The sequence below is a fragment of the Lissotriton helveticus genome, chromosome 5_1, assembly GCF_964261635.1.
Source record: "Lissotriton helveticus chromosome 5_1, aLisHel1.1, whole genome shotgun sequence".
Taxonomy (NCBI): domain Eukaryota; kingdom Metazoa; phylum Chordata; class Amphibia; order Caudata; family Salamandridae; genus Lissotriton; species Lissotriton helveticus.
This window is the reverse complement of record NC_136065.1, coordinates 115,061,213-115,086,426: the sequence shown is the minus strand read 5'-3', so window position 1 is coordinate 115,086,426 and position 25,214 is coordinate 115,061,213. Positions and strand designations below refer to the sequence as shown.

General features: G+C 47.9%; 1 protein-coding gene across 5 annotated transcripts in view; it reads right to left on the bottom strand.

Moving 5' to 3' along the window:
• The window catches only part of DENND1A (DENN domain containing 1A), a 1,341,914-nt gene that overhangs the window by 743,169 nt on the left and 573,531 nt on the right, over positions 1–25,214 (bottom strand). For all 5 annotated transcript variants that reach the window (XM_078641835.1, XM_078641836.1, XM_078641838.1 and 2 more), the window contains exon 8: positions 13,830–13,883. In XM_078641835.1, the coding sequence (XP_078497961.1) occupies positions 13,830–13,883 (54 nt within the window). The remainder of the gene's footprint in view (positions 1–13,829; positions 13,884–25,214) is intronic.

The window sequence follows — 25,214 nt, the reverse complement described above, 5'->3', positions numbered from 1 at the left end:
ATCCTTAGTTACTTGGCAGAACTTTGACGTCATCTCGGAAGATGACCTTCTCAAATGCATCCTGGAAACTAAACCCTCCAACCATTCCTCTGACCCCATCCCCATGGATTTCTACACCCATACTCTCTCTTATTAGACCAGTCTAGTTATTCTCTTCCTCAGTCAAGGCTCCCTCCCTGTTGCCCTCAAATCACGACAGGTTACCCCTCTTCTAAAAAAAAAAAAAAACCTCCGCTGATGCGATCGACCTCAACAACTTCCGCCCTATCACCAATCTCCCTTTTCTTTCGAAAACCACAGTAAAAGGTGTTGCGTTTAACTTTCCCTACATATTATGGACAATAATCTCCTCGACGTTTCCCAGTCTGGCTGCATTCAAAGTTGCAGCACATGTAAAGCGCTCTGATACCTAATGTCTCGGGTCTAATTTGCGCTATATAAAACTCAAAAAAAGAAAAAAAGCATTGATTAGGTCTGGATGAGTCCAGATCCAAGGTGTTATCCAGTTTAAGGATGCTCTGGGTGTCTTACCTGCAACTGTACTCAGAGCGGGGACAGGCGAACACGAAACAGCAAATGGCGCTAGTTCAGCGTTGGCCAGACCTAGCAGTAACTAAACGGTGGTGTGAAGAACAGAGGGAGCAAGCTAGCCCTTGATCCGGTCAAGGGCGGTTGAGAAGGATGCAACAGTGGAATGTACCAAATTCAGTGCTGTAAGTGGGGTGAAATGAGAGGGGGCCTCTGTAAGCATTGAGCTAGGAAGCATACACTAAAAGGCATAGCTGAGAACCATTTATAACATGGATGCCTTTGTAACAAATGGGGAGGTGCAGTACATAAGGACTAGAATCTACCCCTGGACACATTCAGGATTACAGTCTTGCTCTACAAAGAGAAGAACTGAAGCTAGCAACCAACAACACCTTTAACAGGTTATGTATAACCCTGGGCGTAGTTCGCGTAGTAGTGCTATGCATAGCTACGTGAAGTGCACTTCGCACTATGCGAGCTACACGTAGCACAACGCGAACGGCGTAGTGCGGTAGGAAATGCTGTTCGAAATGATTGAACAGTGCCGGATGCTTGTCCGCACTGCGCAATCATTATAAATGGCATCTTGCACAGTTCAAGCAGTCGTTTTCTGCCGCTCGAGTAGATTTGTACTCGAGCGGCATACGCGACCCCTCGCAATGAGAAACCTGAATTCACCGGGAGGATTATTTTCGACTCTCGCGATCGGCAACTTGATGTTGCTGTTCGCGAACGAGGAAAAAGTCTAGCTGGGATGTCATTTTGCTCGCTTTGACGATGAGAACCGCGAGCAAGCAAAAAATGCGCGCTACACTATGCGTTTTTGCACTGTGCTAGGTGCAATTCGGGTTGCGCATAGTTGTGCAAACTATGCAAACTACGCGAGCGTAGCTTTCGCCCAGGCCTAGTTATGTAACACTCGTATCCAGATCTACTGGCAATATATGCAAGATGTGAGCAGCGCAGAACATTCAAAGTCCTAACATTAACTGTTTGTTGAGCATTTTCACATATAAACTTTAAGGACTGCCACACGTGAAAAGCTGGCAAGCTCTTCTTCCGCATCTATTTCCACACAAACCACTGACATATATGGGTGCATGCACAAAACAACTGAACTTTTATGCATGGGGCTGGTTACGGCAATTGTGCTGTTAGGTAACGCTGTAAATAACTGGTGTTATTATTAGTAACTTCAATGCTGCTCGTTTTTATAAACAATAAGGATAAACAGGTGTATTAGTGTAAAGTTTTAAATATGTGACTTTCACGTCACGATACATACAGGGCTCGAGTCGGGGTACCACGAGGGTGGATGGCGTCCCCCACTTATCTAACCGGGAGCTCGATAACTGGAGCAAATGGAGCCACACATTCATTCTTTGGCCTCTCTGGGGCAAGATCGGAGCTCATTCAGAACGCTGCTCACGCGCTGGCTTCTCTGATGCAATCGCATCTAAGGGGAGAGCGAGGGGAGGCAATGAGTCTAATGGTGCAAGCCACCTTTCGTGACATCACTTCCTGTCATGACGTTAGCGTCCCCCCACTTCTGATTTTTAGGACTTGTGCCCTGGTTACATACAAGTTAAAATAGCAGCAACTTTAGCCCACCTGGCTGTCTTAATGGCTACATCCCAGCTGGTAGGATCGATCAATCGATCGCTCTATCAATCAATCAATCAATCCAGGGTTTGTAAAGCGCGGCTGCTCACCCGTGAGGGTCTCATGGCGCTGGGGGGGTCTACAGATCTATTAGCGCCCTAGGTTCCGCAATGTTCAGATTCTAGCATTAATAAACTAGCTCAGGTGCTTAATAAGTCGTCTGCAGTGCACTGGGTCATCAGTTTGAATCTTAGAATACTGCTCAGAGGGTTCATGTGCCTGTTGTGAAAATTCCAGCCACAAGTCTGAACGCTGGGAAGATTGCTCAGTGAGCAAAGACCAGCATGGACAGGGCAGGGTACAAGTCTGAGAACCCTGCTTTTAATTCAAGTTGTAACACTTCTCTTTGAGCTCATCTGTATTGGGAGCTGGAGCCATGGTGGTAATTAGCACAATTATTCATCAAGCCTCGGTGTCTTCGTGACACCTGTGCCTTTCCTTGCCTGCCCCAAGGCCAGGGCGCAGCACAAATTAACACATTTTGTTTACTTTGCATGAACAATGATTTGCCTTTGCACAAAGCTCTTGAGAATATAAATTGCTTTCTGTTCTCACTTCAGCTCTTATCTGACTTGTGAACTGAGGTGTCCAGAGGCGCTGCCACAACCCCCTCCACCCAACCCTCATCGTCTCCCACCCTTTGGGTGCTTTCTTGTAGTGCTTAGAAGCGGCAGGACCCGCCATGCTTACAGTACTGAAGGTAACACTGAACAGAAGTGGAGAGGGCTGCAAGAGTGATGTGTTCTACTCTCCACCCTTTTACCCTTGAGCTAAGGGCTCATTCATCTGTGAGATATGGGACCCCGACAAAGAGATACCCAGGACCCCCTCCCGCCCCCCTCGAAATGCCCCTCCCCCTCCGAGCTTGAAACTCGAGAGTTAGCGGGCTAGGAACTGTCAATCATGTTTTTAGCAATTAGGTTCCGGCCAAAACGTTGGTCATCTGCTCTGGAGTCTGCCCAACACCTGCAGACACTCTTCTGCCCCGCCAACAGGTAGCGGCAGGAGGCAATGTGGCAAGCACTATACTGCAAGCACACACACAGAGGACAGACAGCAGCAGGCCAATCCGAGCTAGTGCCCTAAGGGCAAGAGGTTTATGAAAAAATAAGAACCTGGCCTCCAATTTTCAGGGCTGCTATTTATTTTCAGCAGACTGAGGGGCATAGCTTTTAGTCACTGTACCTTACTTCATTGCTTTGAATTGTTTTTAACATTTTATACAAGCATTTATATATTCAATGGAGCATTCAAAAGATAATTTTTCAATTTTCAGATGAAATTAAAGCATTCATGTGAACAATAATGTGTAGAATAAGCAAAAAAATGTGTACCCTACATTACAAACAATTACACCAGTCTGTGTAAGCTCTCTCACAAAACAAAGGACCTTATACTTTGCTTCTATTTGGGAGACGAGCTGCCTATGGGGAGAAGGTGGCATCACACAAGGCGTGGTGCCTGGTTTTCACGTACTGAGCTCCCCTAAGAGAATTAAATAAATAAATAAATAAATAACCAGCTAGCAGTAATTTTTACCAGCCAAAAATACCATATTGTTTGGCTCTCTTGCCTGGCTTGATGACAAACATTCCATCCAAAAGAGAAGCTTTGGGGGTGTCAATCATGGTGGAATCCACGTGCACGCATGTATGCTAACACGGCAACGTCTCAGGACGCCGCGCTCTCTGCATGACAGGCAGAGCACCTTGAACCTCACCCTGAGCGCAAACGCAGGGATAGCAGATCCCGCAGCTTCGGTGAGACTCAAAGAATTATATGAAAGCAAATGGTCTGCCACTTCGCAGGAGAGGTGAAGCTCTTGATCCCGCTGAGGATGCGGCACGATGTGCGCGGGTGCCAATCACAGGCGCGGCCTCGTGCCGACAACTCTTGGCCGTGGACTGCGCGGACGCAGTTGGCCTCTCCGCCTCCTTAGAATAAGGAAAGAAAAATCTGGGTAGACACCAGAACTGACAGCACCATGAACTTACAACATACCTTCAATGTAAAACACATACCTCCATCTCAATCTATTGTGTGTGCAACAACACAAACCCGCCATGTGGTACATCACAACTGTGTACATCTATTCCCCAGACTATTAGGTAGACACCACTGTATCGACAGTAGAAGTTGCAGGTACTAAAACCTCCCAGGGATCAACACTAAAGAATACCAAGGCACCAGAGTACAATATGTAACTCACCACCAAGGGCATGACCTGTTTTAAAGTTCCAATGCAATACTTCCAGTGCAACCACAGAATACACCACAACTGGGGGTGAGCAGCCTTCATGACCATCACTGTAGAAGTGCGAGTAGTGTTAGGGTAACTGTACATCTGTGAGGACCACCACCATCACTAACGCAGATCCAGGTCACTACGCCCAGTTCCGCTACAGAGCATTCCCAACAACAAACTCCCTATAAATGTTTTATTAACATTTCTTTTTCTGCCACAACAAACTCACTACAAAACATTCATTTCCAGCAAAATTGGATTTAACTCAACTTCACTATTTTATCTATCATCCTAAAAAATACCTTAATCCACACCTTTAACCGTACCCCTAACTTTAACCCTTGCACTAAACCTGCCCCTAACCCCCAATCCTAAATGTGGGACTTAATTTTAAACTACTTGACTTTAATTTTGACCCACACTGTAACCCTGTCTCTAATTTTAATCCTTGCCCCTCTCACTCACTCCAATACGTAACCCCAAGTCAAACCTTGATGCTAATCCAAATTCTGACACCTTTTCTAACCTCAAATCTGCTTCTTCAATATACATTTTCTAATTCTCACTGTAACCCTAAGCATACCTCTAATCCTTATGATAACTCATAACCTAGTCCTACACACTAGCCCTAATCCAAAACTATCAAACTCATCATTTTAAATTAACTGCAACAGAAATAACACATTAAAATGGACTGAAAATACCTGTGCAGTTAATAGTGGGGTGTCTCAGTAAGGTTTTGGTTCTGTTCTGGATTAGTTGTTCAACGTAAGCGTCACTGAGACCCCGGGCTAGTTGGAAGTTGTGTCTTCCCCATGAGACCTTATTAACTAGGGTTAAACTGTTTTGCACCAATCTCGGCCTGGCTATAAACACTAATAAAACGATGGCAATACATCCACAGAGGCATTTGTAGAGGGGTCCTAGGTTTAGGGGCCGTGGGTCTCGAGAGAACCTTAGTCTTCGATTACCTGGTAATCTGCCTATCTAGTAGTAACTCCTGGGTCGGCCAAATCCCAGAGTATGCTGCTGTTAAATCACAGGGCGGCAGCCACTTTGAGATTCACAACAACACCTATCTCCATCCTGTATCTCCCCTTTTTAGAAATATGGAGCGGACAAGCAGTGGCGGCCGCAGTTTATGGGGCTATTCTTTGGGGTCACTGTAACATCAATGCTCTAGAAGCCACTGTAAATGTTTTTTGGAGGGCGGCACTCAGACTCCCCCAAGCACCCTGATTAGTCTTTAAACTTGATCTAGACATGCAAGCTCTTATTCCTAAAGTGAGACTCAAACCAATATTATATTGGTTAACACCTTCCGCGTTGGGCACATTCCCCCGCTGTGCTGAGGGGAAGGGGGGCGCGCACAGCGCCCCGGTGCTCATGACGAGCTCAGCTCGTCATCCAGCACGGTGGTCGTGTGTCATGACGAGCTGAGCTCATCATGACCATACCCGTTTCCTTACAACGCTCGCACAGCAGGGGAATTAGCCCAGCGTGCTGAGCTCGTCATGAGCACCGTGGCTCATGACGAGCTGACCTCGTCAAGAGCGTCGAAGGAGTTAAGGATCTGGTCAACTACTGAGCTGGAACCTTACAGGGCTGGCCCGAAAGATATTCTAGAAAGGCAAAAAGCATGGTAACACTCCATGGCTAAAGTATGTTAAGAAGATGTTAATCTCCCTGGGTCAATCCAGTATCCATTGCCCCTTCTTCTATTAAAATGGTGAAGACCGTTTTTTGGGGTGAACGAAGAGAGGATAATGACCCAATCTCAAAATTCTGGTTTAACAACAAAAAGATTCCTTGGGATAAAACCAACACCCTGGTTTGAGCCTTACATGCATGAGATTACTAAAGCCATTTATGTAATATTTAGGCTAGGCGTCCTTCCACTCGCAACGCTTACTGCACGTGGACAGGCTCCACCAAGGGTGTCACACTATGCATGACATGCCCCAAACAGGAGGAATCTGATTAACATCTTTTGTTCTTTTGCCCAAAGTACATAAAACAGCATAAACACTGGATTGCCCCTCTCTGTCGCACCTGGGCAATCCGCCAATACTGGGTTGCACTAAGAATCTGTAGGGCAGACAATAAACCCTATATTGTATTTTCAATTGCAAAATATCTCAAATGTATCTGGCCTATGTGGCCCAAGATTTTTCCTCGTTTTCTCGAACATACCTCATCTGATTAGTAAGTGTTTTATTGGTATAGTTCTGCTTAATAATATTTCATTTATCTATTTTAATAATGCATTTTACTATTTTGCACCTATGATACTGCACTTTAGTACTCGGGGCTAGAAGTATATTCATTTCCCTTCTTTTTTCAAAGGGTAAAATTGGTTTTAGCTTCAATCTTTCTATTGACGTGTTTGTTCATAACCTGTAAAATAGAAGCACTTTAGAGCTTATGTATAAAATGTCATTTTTAGGTTTCGACCTGGCGAAAAGCTGCGCCGCGCAGCTTTTCGGCGCAGGTCGAAATCTTTTGAGTTACACTGTGTGCTTTAGTTCAGCCTCTCTCTTCCATTGGATAGCTCCATAAATGGAGGCTAGCCATTGAAAGAGAGAGGCGTCCGTCTTTCAGCGAGGCGATTGGTGGGCGTTCCCGGCGATTTTTTTTCATCCCACCCCTTTCCCTACGTCATGCGGCTGTGGGCGTGTGTTTTTTTTTTTTCTTTCTCGTCCTGTTTTGGTCAGTTTCAGAGTGCCCTTTGCAGGAGTGGGTTGCGAGATTGAAGTTGCCAGGATGCGCGATTTCTTTCCTTGCAGGTAAGCAGCATATTTTAAGATTTTTTTTATCCAGTTTTCGCCCCCCTCCCACTGTCCGTGTGTCCGTTAACCCGCCCCCTCCCGCTGTCCGTGTGCCCCCAGCAGAGCTCCCCGAGGGACCAGGCGATTAAGAGTGAGTTGAAGCCGAGACACCAGGGCGCCTCGAGGAGGAACCAGCGGCGGATGAAGGCGCACGAAGCGCTGGACCTGTGAGGTAAGTGCCCGTGGTATGTCCCTGTGCCCCCTGCACACCTGGGCTCGGAGTGTACTGCTAGGATAGTGCCTCGAGGTGCAGAGATCCACAGAACTGTCCTCACTCACACGCACGTTTACGGTCACCGTTACACGCGCTGGCCCCTAAGGGTGGTACCCTCGGGACTATGTAAAGGTATAGTGCACCGTAACTGTGCTTTTTAGTCGGTTATGAGCCCATGAGCTCCAGAGTCGTACCTCAGGGAGAGACTTGAGAGAGGCAGTGCTCTATTAAAGTGTTCATATTCACACGTAGTCACTGTGAGGCACGTGTGCTCGGGTGCTCCTTTGCAGAGGTATAGTGCTCGAGATGGGTGTCTCCGGTCACTGCTGCGCATGTGCTCCCGAGTCCTACCTCAGGGAGACACCTTAGACAGGTAGTACTCTATAAAAGTGTTCATATTAGTCACTGAGAGACACGTCTACTCCGGGGTGCACCTGTGCAGAGGTATAGTGCTCGAGATGGGTGTCTCTGGTCACTGCTGCGCTCGTGAGTTGTACCTCATGGAGACACCTTAGAGAGGTAGCGCTCTATTAAAGTGCTCATATTCACACTCAGTCACTGTGAGGCGCGGGTCTACTCAGGCTGCTCCCCTGTAGAGGTATAGTGCTCGAGATATGTGTTTCCGGAGACTGCTACGCATGTGCTCGTGAGTTGTACCTCATGGAGACACCTTAGACAAGTAGCGCTCTATTAAAGTGTTCCCATTCACACTCAGTCACTGTGAGGCGCGGTTCTACTCGGGGTGCTCCCGTGTAGAAGTATAGTGATCGAGAGATGCGTTTCCGGTCACTGCTGCACATGTACCTCATGGAGACACCTTAGAGAGGTAGCGCTCTATTAAAGTGTTCAAATTTAACACACTTAGTCACTGTGAGGCACGTGTGCTCTGGGTGCTCCCCTGTAGAGGTATCAATCAATCAATCAATCACAGCATTTATATAGCGCACTACTCACCCAAAGGGTCTCATGGCGCTAGGGAGGGGGGGTCCGCTACTGCTCGAACAGCCAGGTCTTGAGTTGCTTCCTGAAGGCGAGGTGGTCCTGGGTCAGGCGGAGGTGAGTCGGGAGGGAGTTCTATGTCTTGGCGGCGAGGTAGGAGAAGGACCGTCCTCCTGTGGTGGCTCTTCGGATGCGGGGGACGGCAGCGAGGACGTGGCCGTTTGATCGAAGCTGGCGTTTGGGAGCGTAGAAGTTGAGGCGGCTGTTGAGGTATCCCGGGCCTTGGTTGTGTAGGGCTTTGTGTGCGTGGGTGAGGAGTCGGAAGGTGATTCTCTTGTTGACCGGGAGCCAGTGCAGGTCTCTCAGGTGTCCGGAGATGTGGCTGCGACGGGGGATGTCCAGGATGAGACGTGCTGAGGCGTTCTGGATCCGCTGAAGTCTCTTCTGGAGCTTGGCGGTGGTTCCGGCGTAGAGGGAGTTGCCGTAGTCCAGACAGCTGGTGACGAGGGCCTGGGTGACCGTCTTCCTGGTCTCGGTGGGGATCCACCGGAAGATCTTGCGTAGCATGCGCAGGATGTTGAAACACGACGAGGAGACGGCGTTGACTTGTCTGGTCATGGAGAGGGAGGAGTCCAGGATGAAGCCCAGGTTGCGTGCGTGGTCTGTTGGTTGGGGTGCGCTGCCCAGGGCGGGGGGCCACCAGGAGTCGTCCCAGGCGGAGGGTGAGGATCCCAGGATGAGGACTTCCGTCTTGTCCGAGTTCAGTTTCAGGCGGCTGTTCTTCATCCATTCGGCCACCTCTTTCATCCCTTCGTGTAGGTTGTCTCTGGCGGTGGCGGGGTCGTTGGTGAGGGAGAGGATCAGCTGGGTGTCGTCGGCGTAGGAGATGATGTTGAGGTTGTGCTGGCGTGCGATGTCTGCGAGGGGGCCCATGTAGACGTTGAAGAGGGTTGGACTGAGTGAGGAGCCCTGAGGGACGCCGCAGATGACTTCGGTGGCTTCCGATCTGAACGGAGGGAGGCGGACTCTCTGTGTCCTTCCGGCGAGGAAGGAGGTGATCCACTCCAGTGCCTTCTCCTGGACTCCGACGTTGCTGAGGCGCTGTACTAGGGTACGGTGGCAGACAGTGTCGAAGGCCGCGGAGAGGTCTAGGAGGATGAGGGCCGCTGTTTCTCCGTTGTCGAGCAGGGCACGGATGTCATCGGTGGCTGCGATCAGGGCGGTCTCGGTGCTGTGGTTTGCCCGGAAGCCAGACTGCGAGGGGTCGAGGGATCCGTTCGTCTCGAGGAAGGCGGCCAGCTGCTTGTTGACGGTCTTCTCGATGACTTTAGCCGGAAACGGGAGCAGCGAGATGGGGCGGTAGTTCTTGAGGTCGGTGGGGTCGGCTGATGGCTTCTTGAGTAGGGCGCTGAGTTCGGCGTGCTTCCAGCTCTCCGGGACGGTAGCGGTGTTGAAGGAGGTGTTGATGATGTCCCGCAGGTGGGGTGCGATGACAGCGTCGGCCTTGTTGAAGACGTGGTGAGGGCAGGGGTCGGTCGGAGATCCGGAGTGGATGGAGTTCATCGTGCGGATGGTGTCTTCGGTGTTGATCGGAGTCCAGGCGCGGAGGGTGGTGGTGGGGGGCGGGGGTTCGGTCGTGGCGTGCGTCGGTTGAGTGCTGAAGCTGTTGTGTATGTCCGCGATCTTGTTGTGGAAGTAGGAGGCGAGGGAGTTGCAGAGGTCTTGCGAAGGGGTGATGTCGTTGTTTCCGGCGTTGGGGTTGGAGAGCTCTTTGACGATGTTGAAGAGTTCCGTGCTGTTGTGTGCGTTGTTGTCCAGTCGTTCCTTGAATGCGGTTTTCTTGGTGGCGCGGATGAGTTGGTGGTGCTCAAGATGGGTGTTTCCGGACACTGCTGCGCGTGTGCTTCGATACGTACCTCAAGGCGACACTTTAGAGGTAGTGCTCTATAAAAGTGTTCACATTCACACTCAGTCCCTGCAGAAAACGCACATAGTCAAACTTGCACAAGCACACACAAGTGTACATTCATATGCAGTCATGCATGCATCGCACGCAAATGCGCATTATGTATATGCGTTAGTCTTGTATTTTACTATATGCACATACATACAAACTCGTGTGCACCTTCACAGGAATACAACATACATGTATTCAAATGCATGTTTTCCATCAGTTCAATCGGGTATACGAACATGAACAAACTGGTATCAATCTATCTGATCGGGGGCGGGAGGGGGGCAAGGCGTGTTGTGGGAGACCGTGTAAGGTCAAAAAACTGTTGAAATGTGTCTTATCTGGGGACCCAAAAATCCTTAAGGTGAAACAGGTAAAGAGACAGTGTCAGTGGTACAAATAGGCAGCAAGGTATAGATAGAGAACGATACTAAACAGGTCTCATCGATAAAATTCACTTTTCTAGGGAGGCCCTTGGAGGGTGGGGGCCCTGGGGAATAGCCCACTTTGTCCATTCGCTGCCTGTCTGTCTGTCTATGCTGGCTTATATATTGTACACGTGAACAAACATATGCATGTATGTACACATACAAAAATACAATTGGTAGTTTTTACGTAATGCCGTCCTGTATATGCGTACACACGTGCGTAGATCCGTGCTGGGACGTACCCAAAAGACGCGCAGCTCTACATAAACTCCACCATAATTAAATAGATTGTCTTGCGTGTACCTACATATTCACACTACTGCACGCCAAGATCCGAGGCCGCTTCGGTGCGCTGAGCTGCGTGAAATGGACAGAGACGGGCTGGTCTACAAGCACATATAGAGATTGCTAGAAGGGCCGGGAGGGCTGGGACAGGGTCAGACAGATAGGACTGAGGAAGAGACAGTCAGGAGCCAGTAATTCGTCAAATACCTTACCGCGTCTACCCCAGCCCGGCTGGTCTCTCGGAGGCTCTGACATACACAATAGCGTTCGATCTAGGCCAGTTCGCGCCTGACTCTACCCCAGCCCCGCTGGTCCCTGGAGGCACCGCCGCGCCCAATAGTACTTCTCTTGGCCAGTTCGCGTCTGACTCTACCCCAGCCCCGCTGGACCCTGGAGGCACAGCCGTGCACAATAGCGCTTCTCTTGGTCCGTTCAGGTCTGACTCTATCCCAGCCCCGCTGGTCCCAGTGCAGAGTGACTAGGGAGTGCTAGAGAGTGCAGAGTGCTAGGGAGTGCAGAGTGACTAGGGAGTGCTAGGGAGTGCAGAGTGCTAGGGAGTGCAGAGTGCTAGGGAGTGCAGAGTGACTAGGGAGTGCTAGGGAGTGCAGAGTGACTAGGGAGGGCTAGGGAGGGCTAGGGAGTGCAGAGTGACTAGGGAGTGCTAGGGAGTGCAGAGTGACTAGGGAGTGCTAGGGAGTGCAGAGTGACTAGGGAGGGCTAGGGAGTGCTAGGGAGTGTAGAGTAACTAGGGAGGGCTAGGGAGTGCTAGGGAGTGCTGAGTGACTGCAGGGGCTAATGGCAATGTAAATGACAATGCCATGTATTTATCTGTTTTCAAAACCAACACATAAATACAAATGTTGTCATTTACAATGCCAATAGCTCTAACTTTTCCAAAGGCGAAACCATTGCATTGTAAATGCTTGTTACTGTAAGCTTCCTATTGTTCATGTACAAATGCACTTTTCCAAGCATGTTACTTTTTTTATACTGTAGGCGAGTTTTTAATCATTTAAAAAAGTTAGTTGATATAAACTTTGATCATTTGTTGTGCTGTAATGTGTGCAATTTTGTAAATTGTAAATTGATTATGCTGCTTTTAAGGTCTTTGACCGAAATAAAGTGTTTGAAAAGACAGTAAAATGACATCTTTGCTGTTCCACACAAAAATATAAAGCATTAAATTCCTTGTCTACCCAATGTCTCTGTGCTAGCTCTGTTAGAACGTCCCATTCTGCTTTTTGTATCTTTATAGGAGCAAGAGACATTTCGGTTCGCCTGGTTGCCTCCAACATCTAGATTAGGACCACCTTAGGAGGCCACATAGGACTGTGATGGAGTCAACTAATGGTCCAGTCACAACCATTGACACATCATAGCGACCTTATAAATGTAGAAAGTGGAGGTTGTTGTGGGTAGCAACGCGTTTGAACTTGGATTACTAAAAGAAGCTGTAGAAATACCGAACGCCTTGTCCTTTCCAGCACCGTTTGCCGTCCTGGGCTTCTGCGAATTAGTCTAACGCATTCTTGTTTTTTTTTTTCCAATGAACTAACCAGACTAATTCATCTGATCACAATTCATGCAGGTGTAAAGTTCATACCTGGATGCTGTGCCCGTGAGGACCTGGAGCGAGATTATGATCCTACATCAATGAATCCGCTAGAATCTCCTCTACTGCGTACACCTATAAATTCCTTAAACCAATTACTTTTGGTAGAATATTTCTACATCATTGTTTTTGAATTACTGGCATCCTACTAAACTCAAATTCTATTTTTTTCCTACTAAATATCTTGTATAAGCAAAACACATAATGATATTCGGATTGCCTATTTTTTGAGAGGGAGCCGGGGAACGCTTTTGAGCCGCCTCGTTCCCCTGACCACAGAGAGACATGCTTTCCAAGATTATACCAGGACAACTGCAAAGGATCTCCAGGAATTCATGTGCCGTTGGGTAGGCAGAACACCTTGTAAACAACAATATGTGAAAAACAAATGTTTTCAAAGTATCCGTCTTACACGTGCATTCATTTTTGTATTAAATCTTCCATTATGGAAAACTAGGTATTCTGTAGAAATTTTGCATTACCAACCTCAGTAATGAATCCTAGATTTCAAAGGAAGAGACACCACAAGAGAGTGTGTGCTCTACTAGTGCAGTAGCATTCTTACATTTATTCTCCAGGCGTTGGCCACAGAACCCTACTGTTGGCCTTCCAAGAGACCCAATACTCAGATGCTGGGATTATTCAATTCTTTAAGAAACTCTGTCCATTTGAGGCTCATTATCAACAATTTGGGTTTGTGATTGTAGTCACCAGGTCCACATACATCTGTCAGATAGTGTTGTGTAAAGATACAGGGGTCGGCGGGATGGTAGCACGTTGGATCTGTTACCTGTAGCTTGGTTTACCTCCATCATAAGCATGCACCTACACATCCCAGGATACAAAGCACTCTAGCTAAAATCCACAACTTGCTGATGATTTGGAGCAACTTGGCTACCCGCCCATCCGCGTTCCCTGTACCTTCCCTTACATCACCCTTTCTTTCCCTCGTGTTTGTTTCCTCACTCTTACTCCCATAGCTCTTAAAAAATGTCATAACTTTTTGGTACGGTCCTTGATATACAAAAGTTACATCAAATAAATGAAAACAAAGAGTTCCTTCATTTGGAACACATCAGTGTACCCATTTCCAGTGGGTAGCTATAAAGCAAGAAACGCCTTGGTACTCACATTCTCCGGTATGCTTGGAAGTTCTCTGTAGTCAGGCACAGTAAAGTAGGAGTGCTGAAAGTAAGAAAGGACAAGACACTCAGAAAAAGCACAATTTGGGATAACCTGAAGTGCAAGGAAGTTAAGGGATTCATTTTGTCACAAAAAAATTGCAAGGAGAAAAGAAGGGTATTATATTAAATTGCATGCGTATTTGCTAAACAGTACTTTGACTAGATAGTGTGCGCATAGCAGCATCTCAATACGGTTATAGCGAACACAACCAGTTACGACAAAGTGTGTTGGTGAGGCATTGGAATACAAGAGATGGCACGCTACCGTTAAAACCTTTGCTTCATTAGGTTGATGTGGGGATTACTGGTCCAACGCCTTAGGCACGGAGAACTGAGGGTGTTGGAGTTGATTCATAATGCATATAAAGATTTATAAAGAGGTAGCTGCTCGGCCAGGATATCCATGTTGGGGAGGGTGCAAGTATTCCAGTAGAACAGAGACAGCAGCGAGAATAACCCGCCACCTTCAGTTTTTCCTTCACTTGTCCCCTCAGGGCAGTGGAGGTTCCTCAGAAGATGGACTTACGATTCTACCTCTGTTCCCAGACTATCTGCAGAAAATGCAACTTTCTTTAAAATGGCCTGCAGGCTAATTTGCCTTTTATTTTATCTCCAGTCCAGAAATATTTTTGAAAAATTTAGAAGGTACACAAATATAGTTAAACAGAATTGAAAGATTGTATGTGAGCCTCTTAGCACAATCCTGACCACTGATGCCCTGAAGGTCGTCTGAAGACAAATCTACGAATACTCTATAACCAAAATCTTAATTAGGGCTCCCAGTTTTATAGTATTTACTTTTTTGACATTTTATTGACAACTTTATCTGTATTTATCTATATTTATTATGGGTTTGTGAAAAGAATAAAGTTGAAACTGGTATATTTCCACATTTATTTAACCAATAAATATGCAGTCATGCTTGAATGTCTGCCAAGTTTCAGTGATATGTACACCCGCAGAAGATAAATCAATGCACTCATATGAAAATATGCACATTTCAGTAGCCTTGTGCATATCTACTGCTGTTAAAGTCTCTTTACTAAAATTCCATTTTTTTACCCCCTTGCCTATCAATCCACACAGTTATTGGCCTGGGCAGTCAACGCAAAGTGTATTTAGAATCACTCAAAAAGCTCCAAATTCCGTTTTTATCCACATTTAAAAATAAATACAGTCAAGAAAATAAATGGTTTTCTGTCTGTATTAATTTGTGAAAATCAGTAAAAACGGAAAACAGGGAGCCTTAATCTTAATACAGTCAAAGGTGGCTCAGAGGCGTTGAACTGGCAGTGGGAGCGGGAGCATAGCGCCCCTGTATGGTACACTGGGTATCATGTAAAATATAAGATAAGGCATGGCTTTAGGCATACTGAGAAATTGCGGTGAGAAATCTGTTCCGGCCTCAGTGCCCTGCAAGTCTACTGAGACTCAGGGTGGGGATTTACTCACTTCAGGCATACGCAAGGCAGTGGCACACGGCACAAGACAAGAGAACAGGGCTCAGGTGAGAGAGCGAAAAGACAGCCAGGAAGACCATGGTCTTCAGAAGCCTTCTATGGGGAGGTGATCTGTGGTAAGAACAAATGTTTACCATGAGATTTTACTAAGATGGACACTAAGCACAGCTGGACGGTGAGATCGTGGAAGGTTTAAGAGGGTTTGACTAAGAAATCTCTAGACCTCTTCTGCAAGAGACTCTCAAAAGGACAAGTTGGAGGGTTGCATCACGCTGTCAAAATGAACCCCTAGTCTGAGGGCACTGGAAGGCGGTATGGTTAATGGGTCAGTGAAGACGGTGTAGTAGGTGTGGTGAAGTCCAGTGAAGTCCACCACTTTCCTCTTGGAAGGGCTAAGAGTGCTCTGTGGTTCTATCAGTGTCTGGATATAGTATGCTCATAAGTGAAACACTTCCATAAATTACCAGAGATGAGCCAGAAAGAAAAGGATATTTGTAGGACACCAGTTATTCAGCAAAAGGATGAAGTTATTCAAGAGAGGGAGGTCATTTTTAGAGAGAAGATTGTTTCAAAGATGGAGCTCTGGGGGGGGCATCTACCACGGCGAAAGTGGGGAGGGGGAGATGACACAGAGTACTAGGAAGCAGTGTACCATGTATTGACCATGTAGGCGGTGGACCACTAGAGGGCAGGTTCTGTGAATCTGGGACGTGTGTGGTGAGCATACCTTTGTATTCTGGGACTGGCATCATGCCAGGTTGCAGCAATGCAAGTGCCTGTTCAGAAACCAGGTAATAATGAAACCATGCACCTTTGTAGCTGGAAGTCAAGACAGCGTGGCCGCGGCACAGTGGAATTAGATTCTGTCCAACCAATACGAGGAATAGACTACAACGACAAACCCCTCCTCTTCGGTCGTCCATTGAATGCTATGCAACCTCGACACCTTTAGCAAGAGCATTGGTGCACGTCAATGTCTCAATGGCATAGGGAGAATGAAACGACTACCTAGGTGACATCAGTTGACTACTATTGTTTGAAATTTCCGGTATCTGAGCATTTGACAATACGGCAATGGTGCCAATCTCAAAGAAAGTGCCTATCTAGAAGGGGAATACTGCCCCCGAAGGCACTGCAATGATACTGCAATTCTCAAACTTCAACGCGCTCTACAATTTTGGAAGTCAAAGAATGGCTCCCAGATGAAAAGGGTATGTAGAAGCTGTCAATATGTAGCTCGGTACTTCGGTTACCAAAAAAGAAATATGCAGACACGTTCAAGGAGAAAATCCTACAAATCATAAAAGAGAGGAATATGATTACAGAAAAATACTAATTCTTCCAATGAATACATTAAAAGAGGAAACTACATGCATGTGTACAAGTAGATCTCGTACTGGAGGTCAAGTGAGAGACGTGAGCTGTAAATGTGCCAGAGCTTGATTTGGGCAAGTGGTGGGCACCGGCACTTTCTTTTGGGGACCAAGACTTTTTTCAATTATAAGATTTTGTCCCAGAAGAAGAGAGATAATGAAAAAAAATGGGAGAAATGAAGTAGAAGAGTATGATAGGAAAACAGTGACACGGGGAGAAAGCAAAGATGAAAAACATCTTGCAGAAGGGAAATAAAAATAATAATAATAATAATACCCCAGTATTTATAAAGCGCGAACTAATCACCCTAAGGGGTCTCAAGCCATTGGGAAGATTAAGCGAGCTATTGCCCAGAGTCACATGGCGCTGGGCTAACCTGCCGCAGGTGATCGAACCGTGAGCCCTGTGTTCCAGAGTCAGCCGCCTTGGCCGCTGTGCCACACCTCTTCCCTGAAGACAAGAAGTGCAGCATGGTTGAAGAACAAGACATGAGGTGGAATTACCAGTTAGCAGCCTAGATATAAGGCACCATGGCCTGCAGCAGAAGCAGCGGAAAATTAAAAAGAAAAAACTTTGGCCATTGAAAATAAAGCGCTGGAATGCATGGTAGAGCCACTTAGCATAAGTGCCTGAGGGAAAAGTAATTTTAAAAAAAATCAAGAATACTTGAGAAGACACAAGAGTGGGCAAGAATTGAGGGGGAATCTGGACACGCAGAAGTGTGTATAATGTCAAGAAAAACCAAGGAAACGGGCAGAGAACGCAAGTCCATCCAGCAATGGCTCGCTCTTCCAGCCGGCCAGAATTTGTTGCAGGTTTTCAGGGTGCCAGAATCTTCAATGCTAGACGGTAAATGGCACCAAATTCTGGCTAATCTGAGAGTTCTCCTTGAAATGGGGAATAACTGCACAGATCCATTACAGGAGAAAACTGCATTCATCAGCTGCTCCGAACGGGCGGAATGTGCCTGCAGAAGTAGGATGTGAGTGTGTTGGCTGTCGTGGGTGGGTGTGTGGGTTGTCATGGGTGGGTGCAGGGGCTGTCTTGGGTGGGAGCATAGGTTGTCGTGGCTGGGTGTGTGGGCAGTCGTGGCTGGGTTTGTGGGCAGTCGTGGCTGGGTGTGTGGACAGTCATGGGTTGTCATGGGTGGGTGTGTGGACAGTTGTGGGTTGTCATGGGTGGGAGCGTGTGGGTTGTCATGGGTGGGAGTGGGGGATGTCTTGGGTGGGTGTGCGGGCTGTCTTGGGTGGGTGGTTGGGCTGTCATGGGTAGGTGTGTGGGTTGTCATGGGTAGGTGTGTGGGTTGTCATGGGTGGGTGTGTGGGTTGTCACGGCTGGCTGCCGGGATTCTGGGTCGAGGACTGTGTGTTCCCCCATGATGCTGCAGGGGTCACAAGGGCCCAAATAATGTAGCAAAGTAAAACCAGGTGAGTTCAGGGCCAGATTTATCAGGTCCAGAGATTGCAGACCTGATCATTCTGGGCCCAGATATTCATGTGACTGTAGGTGGCGCTATCCCAAACTGAGTCATCGGTCAAGATCAAATTGCACCTCTAGTAATGAGGGCTTACGCCCACTAACGTGATAGTAACACCTTATCGAACAAAAGACAAGCAGAAAAGGACACACCGGTATTAAAAATTATTGGGGATAGTTATTCACTCTAGAGCCTTCCGCGTAAGGCAATTGTTAAGGTTTCGTCTGAGCCTTGCATTTGTTGCAAGTTGCCATTGAGAACACCAGCTTCCTGCACTTCAAAACCTGCTGTTAAACCCTTGCTGCTTTGTAATTCCCTCCCCAGTCTACAAAATATCTTCAGAAGGCTTCAACACTGCATCAGATGCCAACAGGCATTAGGAAGAGACTCTCACAAAAACCTAAAGCCGCTTTGTAATTTTTGCTGCTTCAACCATGTCTCTGCTGAAAAAGATATAAAAAAAATTGAAATGGAGCTTTGGATACAGAAAACCCTTCCAGTGATCAGTCAGCTTGTAAGTGGCTAACCTTAAATGCCCAAAGAGACTGAAACAAAGTAGTCCCTAAGCTGTCCTTTGATATCCTTCGCCGCTTCACTGCCCGCGAAATGTTTAAGGCATGGGGAGACCGAGAGCATTCCTGGAAACCATTGGCATGGAATAAGGAGAGAAAAAAACCTCAACTAGCCCAAGAGCTCAACCAGCCCCCAAGACAGCCTGTCCTCTGGGTCAGGCGGCCATGCTGTTGGTACAACAGCGCTTTCTGATGGGGCGGGGGCATCTGGCTGCCAGCTGGTGACCTGTCCAGGGCCCAACAACTGCTACCTGTCGAAGGACATTACAGGATTACAGGATGAGAGGGAGCTATTGGTGGCAGTGAACCAGCCAGGAGAGATGCGAAGAGACAGGCAGGGTGGCTTGAATCCACATCAGTGGGCAGGGCGCGGCGGAATCCAAGACGCGCCATTTCATGTCCATCCAAGAAAGCGTTCACGAATCCGCAATAAGTCTGACACTTGTGCTTTTTGATACAGGTTTTAGTCAAGGAGCTATAAAAAATAACTACTGTCACCCTTCATCAGAGGGGAACAGTACAGATACTTCAACCACTGCCCAGTAACTAAAAGGAAAGGAAAGGAACAAGGGGTACGTTTTGCATTTCCTCAGACTGCCAAGGAATTCGCTTTTATGCAACTTTGTAAATGTATTGAGTGTGAATTTAGTGATGGTTACTGGTGCTACACTGAAGATATCGTACAATATAATGGAGAAAACTTTCTAGAGGTCTGACTCACAGAGATAATCTAGCAAATAGACTTTTTTTTAGGTCTATAGTTAGCCAAAAACATTTGATTCAACGAAAATCATATGATAAAGTTTTGCAAAAATGACAAAACAAGCACTGACAAAGCCAAAAAGGATGTTAGCTAGTGCCAGACATACTGTCTCTGCTAATACTTGTTTATGAGTGTAAAACCTTTTCTGAAATTGTGAAAAGGTGTGGTAAAGTATTTAATCACAAAGATTTTATTGTAAGTAAATCTATTCGGAGCGGGGAGTCAGTCTAGGGTTGGCATTCTAGGGCAACTGTGTGGTCGTTTCTGATTCTGAAGAAGGCAGAGATTTAGAATTGCCCGTGCAAGCAGTAAATATCTTTCTAGAAGGGTAAGACAATACCAATAACACTGACAGGAATCGATGGGCGGTGGGGTTACAAGACCAACGTTAGGTGTTTCCCCAAATGAGAACATATACTCCCCATGGAAATAATATATTATTAAAAAAAGGCCATGGACAATGTAAAGGAATTTTCATGTTGGAAAAGTGCATGCAAAATTACTGCACTTCTTGTAACAGAATTGGGCGGAAACTCCTCTTTAAAATGAAATCTATATTAAGAGGCCACTCAGAACGAGGGTCACAGCCCCAACTGCTAAATCACCAGATGTTATAGGTTTAACTTTTGATACATTTCTGAATTCCAAGAAGGAGTTAATTGACCCCCAATGCGAGGGAGTAATCGTCTAGGTACACACTTGGTATTGTTTTTTAAAAATTGGTTCATCAACTAAAGATGTTGGCATTCTAGTGAAAACCCTAGTGTGCTGGGTCAGACTGGGCTTTTGGCGGTACCTTGCCAGTATGCACTAGGCTTGGCTATGTTGTTTTTTAAGCTGCAGTCTTAGTCTCATCAAAACACTGAATTTCCTTAATTTCAAGGCAAGAATAAAACAAAATTCCATCACTTAAAACTGAAGAAATTGCTAAGGCTTTGTGACCCCCTAAAAGTACCATTGGCATCGTTATGAAAATCAGGAAGGTGCTGTTTCCTGGCACTCTTAAGGTTATGATGTGCAACCCTAGACTTCAGTCTGTAACCTACTAACCCCCTTCACAGGGGTCCTGCTCCCTTTTCATTTAGTATGCGGGAAATTGTGCACGCAATGAACTTGCTTTGCTTCATTTAGTAAACTACAAATATTGTGCACAGGTGTTGGCTTCCAGCAGTAATTTAAAAAACATTGCATCAGTGGGCACGTTGTTTATTTGGTATTTCATTTAGTAATCTGCAACCCAAGACTGCCCGGGTTTACTCCACCCATGAGAGTCTACAAAAAGCACAGCAGCAGGGGCTTTCTTCACTCATAGTGGCGTCGCTGTGGGTGGGTGAGGGGCAGCGGTGGATGGGGCCGGGTTGGGTGGTCCTAGTGGGTCTGGAGCCTCAGCTATAACTGTCCAGGCCCCCCTTGTGCCCCACCAGCAGGCGACAGCTGTATTCAAAACAAAAAGGACACTGGCCTCTCAGCCTTGGAACAGTGACGTTGTTCCTGTTTGCATTTCACGTTCACTCACTCTGGAATTCCCTGAGTATCGTATTTTTCCTGGATGTGCTCTTGTAGTTTATTCATGCAACATATTGCTTATATGTAGTGCCCACTGTGAAAAGAGTGACATCTGTATGTGTGTGTGTGACTTCAGGTTGTGGCTTATATTATGTTTATTTGTACAGTACACGACTCTCCAGGGAAGGTATCCTTCAAAGAATCAATCAGTTTTTTTTATAAAGCATGACTACTCAGCCGTAAGGGTCTCAACGCTCTGTATCCTTGCACTTGGAGGGTGCTTTCAAAAGCAAAGCACGTCTGATTTCTAAGGGGTAATTACACTTGCTTCCTCCCAGTGAAAGATTTCCAAATTCACTTTCAAAAATATCCTGTTGTATGTGTTCAGGCGGCGGAGTCAGGTTGTGTGTGTTCAGGCGGCGGAGTCAGGTTGTGTGTGTTCAGGCGGTGGAGTCAGGTTGTTTGTGTTCAGGCGGTGGAGTCAGGTTGTGTGTGTTCAGTCTGTGGAGTCGGGCTGTGTGTGTTCAGGCTGTGGAGTCAGGCTGTGGAGTCGGGCTGTGTGTGTTCAGGCTGTGGAGTCAGGTTGTGTGTGTTCAGGCTGTGGAGTCAGGCTGTGGAGTCGGGCTGTGTGTGTTCAGGCTGTGGAGTCAGGTTGTGTGTGTTCAGGTGGTGGAGTCAGGTTGTGTGTGTTCAGTCTGTGGAGTCGGGCTGTGTGTGTTCAGGCTGTGGAGTCGGGCTGTGTGTGTTCAGGCTGTGGAGTCAGGTTGTGTGTGTTCAGGCGGTGGAGTCAGGTTGTTTGTGTTCAGGCGGTGGAGTCAGGTTGTGAGTGTTCAGTCTGTGGAGTCGGGCTGTGTGTGTTCAGGCTGTGGAGTCGGGCTGTGTGTGTTAAGTCTGTGGAGTCGGGTTGTGTGTGTTCAGGCTGTGGAGTCAGGTTGTGTGTGTTCATGCTGTGGAGTCAGGTTGTGTGTGTTCAGTCTGTGGAATCAGGTTTTGTGTGTTCAGTCTGTGGAGTCAGGTTGTGTGTGTTCAGTCTGTGGAGTCAGGTTGCGTGTGTTCAGTCTGTGGAGTCAGGTTGCGTGTGTTCAGTCTGTGGAGTCAGGTTGCGTGTGTTCAGTCTGTGGAGTCAGGTTGTGTGTGTTCAGTCTGTGGAGTCAGGTTGTCTGTGTTCAGTCTGTGGAGTCAGGTTGTGTGTGTTCAGGCAGGCAGCTGTGGAGTCAGGTTGTGTGTGTTCAGTCTGTGGAGTCGGGCTGTGTGTGTTCAGGCGGTGGAGTCGGGTTGTGTGTGTTCAGTCTGTGGAGTCGGGCTGTGTGTGTTCAGGCTGTGGAGTCGGCTGTGTGTGTTCAGGCTGTGGAGTCGGGCTGTGTGTGTTCAGTCTGTGGAGTCGGGCTGTGTGTGTTCAGTCTGTGGAGTCGGGTTGTGTGTGTTCAGGCTGTGGAGTCAGGTTGTGTGTGTTCAGGCTGTGGAGTCGGGCTGTGTGTGTTAAGTCTGTGGAGTCGGGTTGTGTGTGTTCAGGCTGTGGAGTCAGGTTGCGTGTGTTCATGCTGTGGAGTCAGGTTGTGTGTGTTCAGTCTGTGGAATCAGGTTTTGTGTGTTCAGTCTGTGGAGTCAGGTTGTGTGAGTTCAGTCTGTGGAGTCAGGTTGTGTGTGTTCAGTCTGTGGAGTCAGGTTGTGTGTGTTCAGTCTGTGGAGTCAGGTTGCGTGTGTTCAGTCTGTGGAGTCAGGTTGTGTGTGTTCAGTCTGTGGAGTCAGGTTGTCTGTGTTCAGTCTGTGGAGTCAGGTTGTGTGTGTTCAGGCAGGCAGCTGTGGAGTCAGGTTTTGTGTGTTCAGTCTGTGGAGTCGGGTTGTGTGTGTTCAGTCTGTGGAGTCAGGTTGTGTGTGTTCAGGCAGGCAGCTGTGGAGTCAGGTTTTGTGTGTTCAGTCTGTGGAGTCGGGCTGTGTGTGTTCAGTCTGTGGAGTCGGGCTGTGTGTGTTCAGGCGGTGGAGTTGGGTTGTGTGTGTTCAGTCTGTGGAGTCGGGCTGTGTGTGTTCAGGCTGTGGAGTCGGCTGTGTGTGTTCAGGCTGTGGAGTCGGGCTGTGTGTGTTCAGTCTGTGGAGTCGGGCTGTGTGTTCAGTCTGTGGAGTCGGGTTGTGTGTGTTCAGGCTGTGGAGTCGGGTTGTGTGTGTTCAGGCTGTGGAGTCAGGTTGTGTGTGTTCAGGCTGTGGAGTCAGGTTGTGTGTGTTCAGGCTGTGGAGTCAGGTTGTGTGTGTTCAGTCTGTGGAGTCAGATTGTGTGTGTTCAGTCTGTGGAGTCAGGTTGTGTGTGTTCAGTCTGTGGAGTCAGGTTGTGTGTGTTCAGGCTGTGGAGTCAGGTTGTGTGTGTTCAGGCTGTGGAGTCAGGTTGTGTGTGTTCAGGCTGTGGAGTCAGGTTGTGTGTGTTCAGGCTGTGGAGTCGGGTTGTGTGTGTTCAGGCTGTGGAGTCGGGCTGCGTGTGTTCAGGCTGTGGAGTCGGGTTGTGTGTGTTCAGTCTGTGGAATCGGGTTGTGTGTGTTCAGTCTGTGGAGTCGGGTTGTGTGTGTTCAGGCTGTGGAGTCAGGTTGCGTGTGTTCAGGCTGTGGAGTCAGGTTGCGTGTGTTCAGGCTGTGGAGTCAGGTTGCGTGTGTTCAGGCTGTGGAGTCAGGTTGCGTGTGTTCAGGCGGTGGAGTCAGGTTGCGTGTGTTCAGGCTGTGGAGTCAGGTTGTGTGTGTTCAGGCGGTGGAGTAGGGCTGTGTGTGTTCAGTCTGTGGAGTCGGGTTGTGTGTGTTCAGGCTGTGGAGTCAGGTTGCATGTGTTCAGGCTGTGGAGTCAGGTTGTGTGTGTTCAGGCTGTGGAGTCAGGTTGTGTGTGTTCAGGCTGTGGAGTCAGGTTGCGTGTGTTCAGGCGGTGGAGTCAGGTTGTGTGTGTTCAGGCTGTGGAGTCAGGTTGTGTGTGTTCAGGTTGTGGAGTCAGGTTGTGTGTGTTCAGGCTGTGGAGTCAGGTTGTGTGTGTTCAGGTTGTGGAGTCAGGTTGTGTGTGTTCAGGCTGTGGAGTCAGGTTGTGTGTGTTCAGGCTGTGGAGTCAGGTTGTGTGTGTTCAGGTTGTGGAGTCAGGTTGTGTGTGTTCAGGCTGTGGAGTCGGGTTGTGTGTGTTCAGGCTGTGGAGTCGGGTTGTGTGTGTTCAGGCTGTGGAGTCGGGCTGCGTGTGTTCAGGCTGTGGAGTCGGGTTGTGTGTGTTCAGTCTGTGGAATCGGGTTGTGTGTGTTCAGTCTGTGGAGTCGGGCTGTGTGTGTTCAGGCTGTGGAGTCAGGTTGTGTGTGTTCAGTCTGTGGAATCGGGTTGTGTGTGTTCAGTCTGTGGAGTCGGGTTGTGTGTGTTCAGTCTGTGGAATCGGGTTGTGTGTGTTCAGTCTGTGGAGTCAGGTTGCGTGTGTTCAGGCTGTGGAGTCAGGTTGCGTGTGTTCAGGCTGTGGAGTCAGGTTGCGTGTGTTCAGGCTGTGGAGTCAGGTTGCGTGTGTTCAGGCTGTGGAGTCAGGTTGCGTGTGTTCAGGCTGTGGAGTCAAGTTGTGTGTGTTCAGGCGGTGGAGTAGGGCTGTGTGTGTTCAGTCTGTGGAGTCGGGTTGTGTGTGTTCAGGCTGTGGAGTCAGGTTGCGTGTGTTCAGGCTGTGGAGTCAGGTTGTGTGTGTTCAGGCTGTGGAGTCGGGTTGTGTGTGTTCAGGCTGTGGAGTCGGGTTGTGTGTGTTCAGGCTGTGGAGTCAGGTTGTGTGTGTTCAGGCTGTGGAGTCAGGTTGCGTGTGTTCAGGTGGTGGAGTCAGGTTGTGTGTGTTCAGGCTGTGGAGTCAGGTTGTGAGTGTTCAGGCTGTGGAGTCAGGTTGTGTGTGTTCAGGTTGTGGAGTCAGGTTGCGTGTGTTCAGGCGGCGGAGTCAGGTTGTGTGTGTTCAGGCTGTGGAGTCAGGTTGTGTGTGTTCAGGTTGTGGAGTCAGGTTGTGTGTGTTCAGGCGGTGGAGTCAGGTTGTGTGTGTTCAGGCTGTGGAGTCAGGTTGTGTGTGTTCAGGCTGTGGAGTCAGGTTGTGAGTGTTCAGGCTGTGGAGTCAGGTTGTGAGTGTTCAGGCTGTGGAGTCAGGTTGTGTGTGTTCAGGCGGTGGAGTAGGGCTGTGTGTGTTCAGTCTGTGGAGTCGGGTTGTGTGTGTT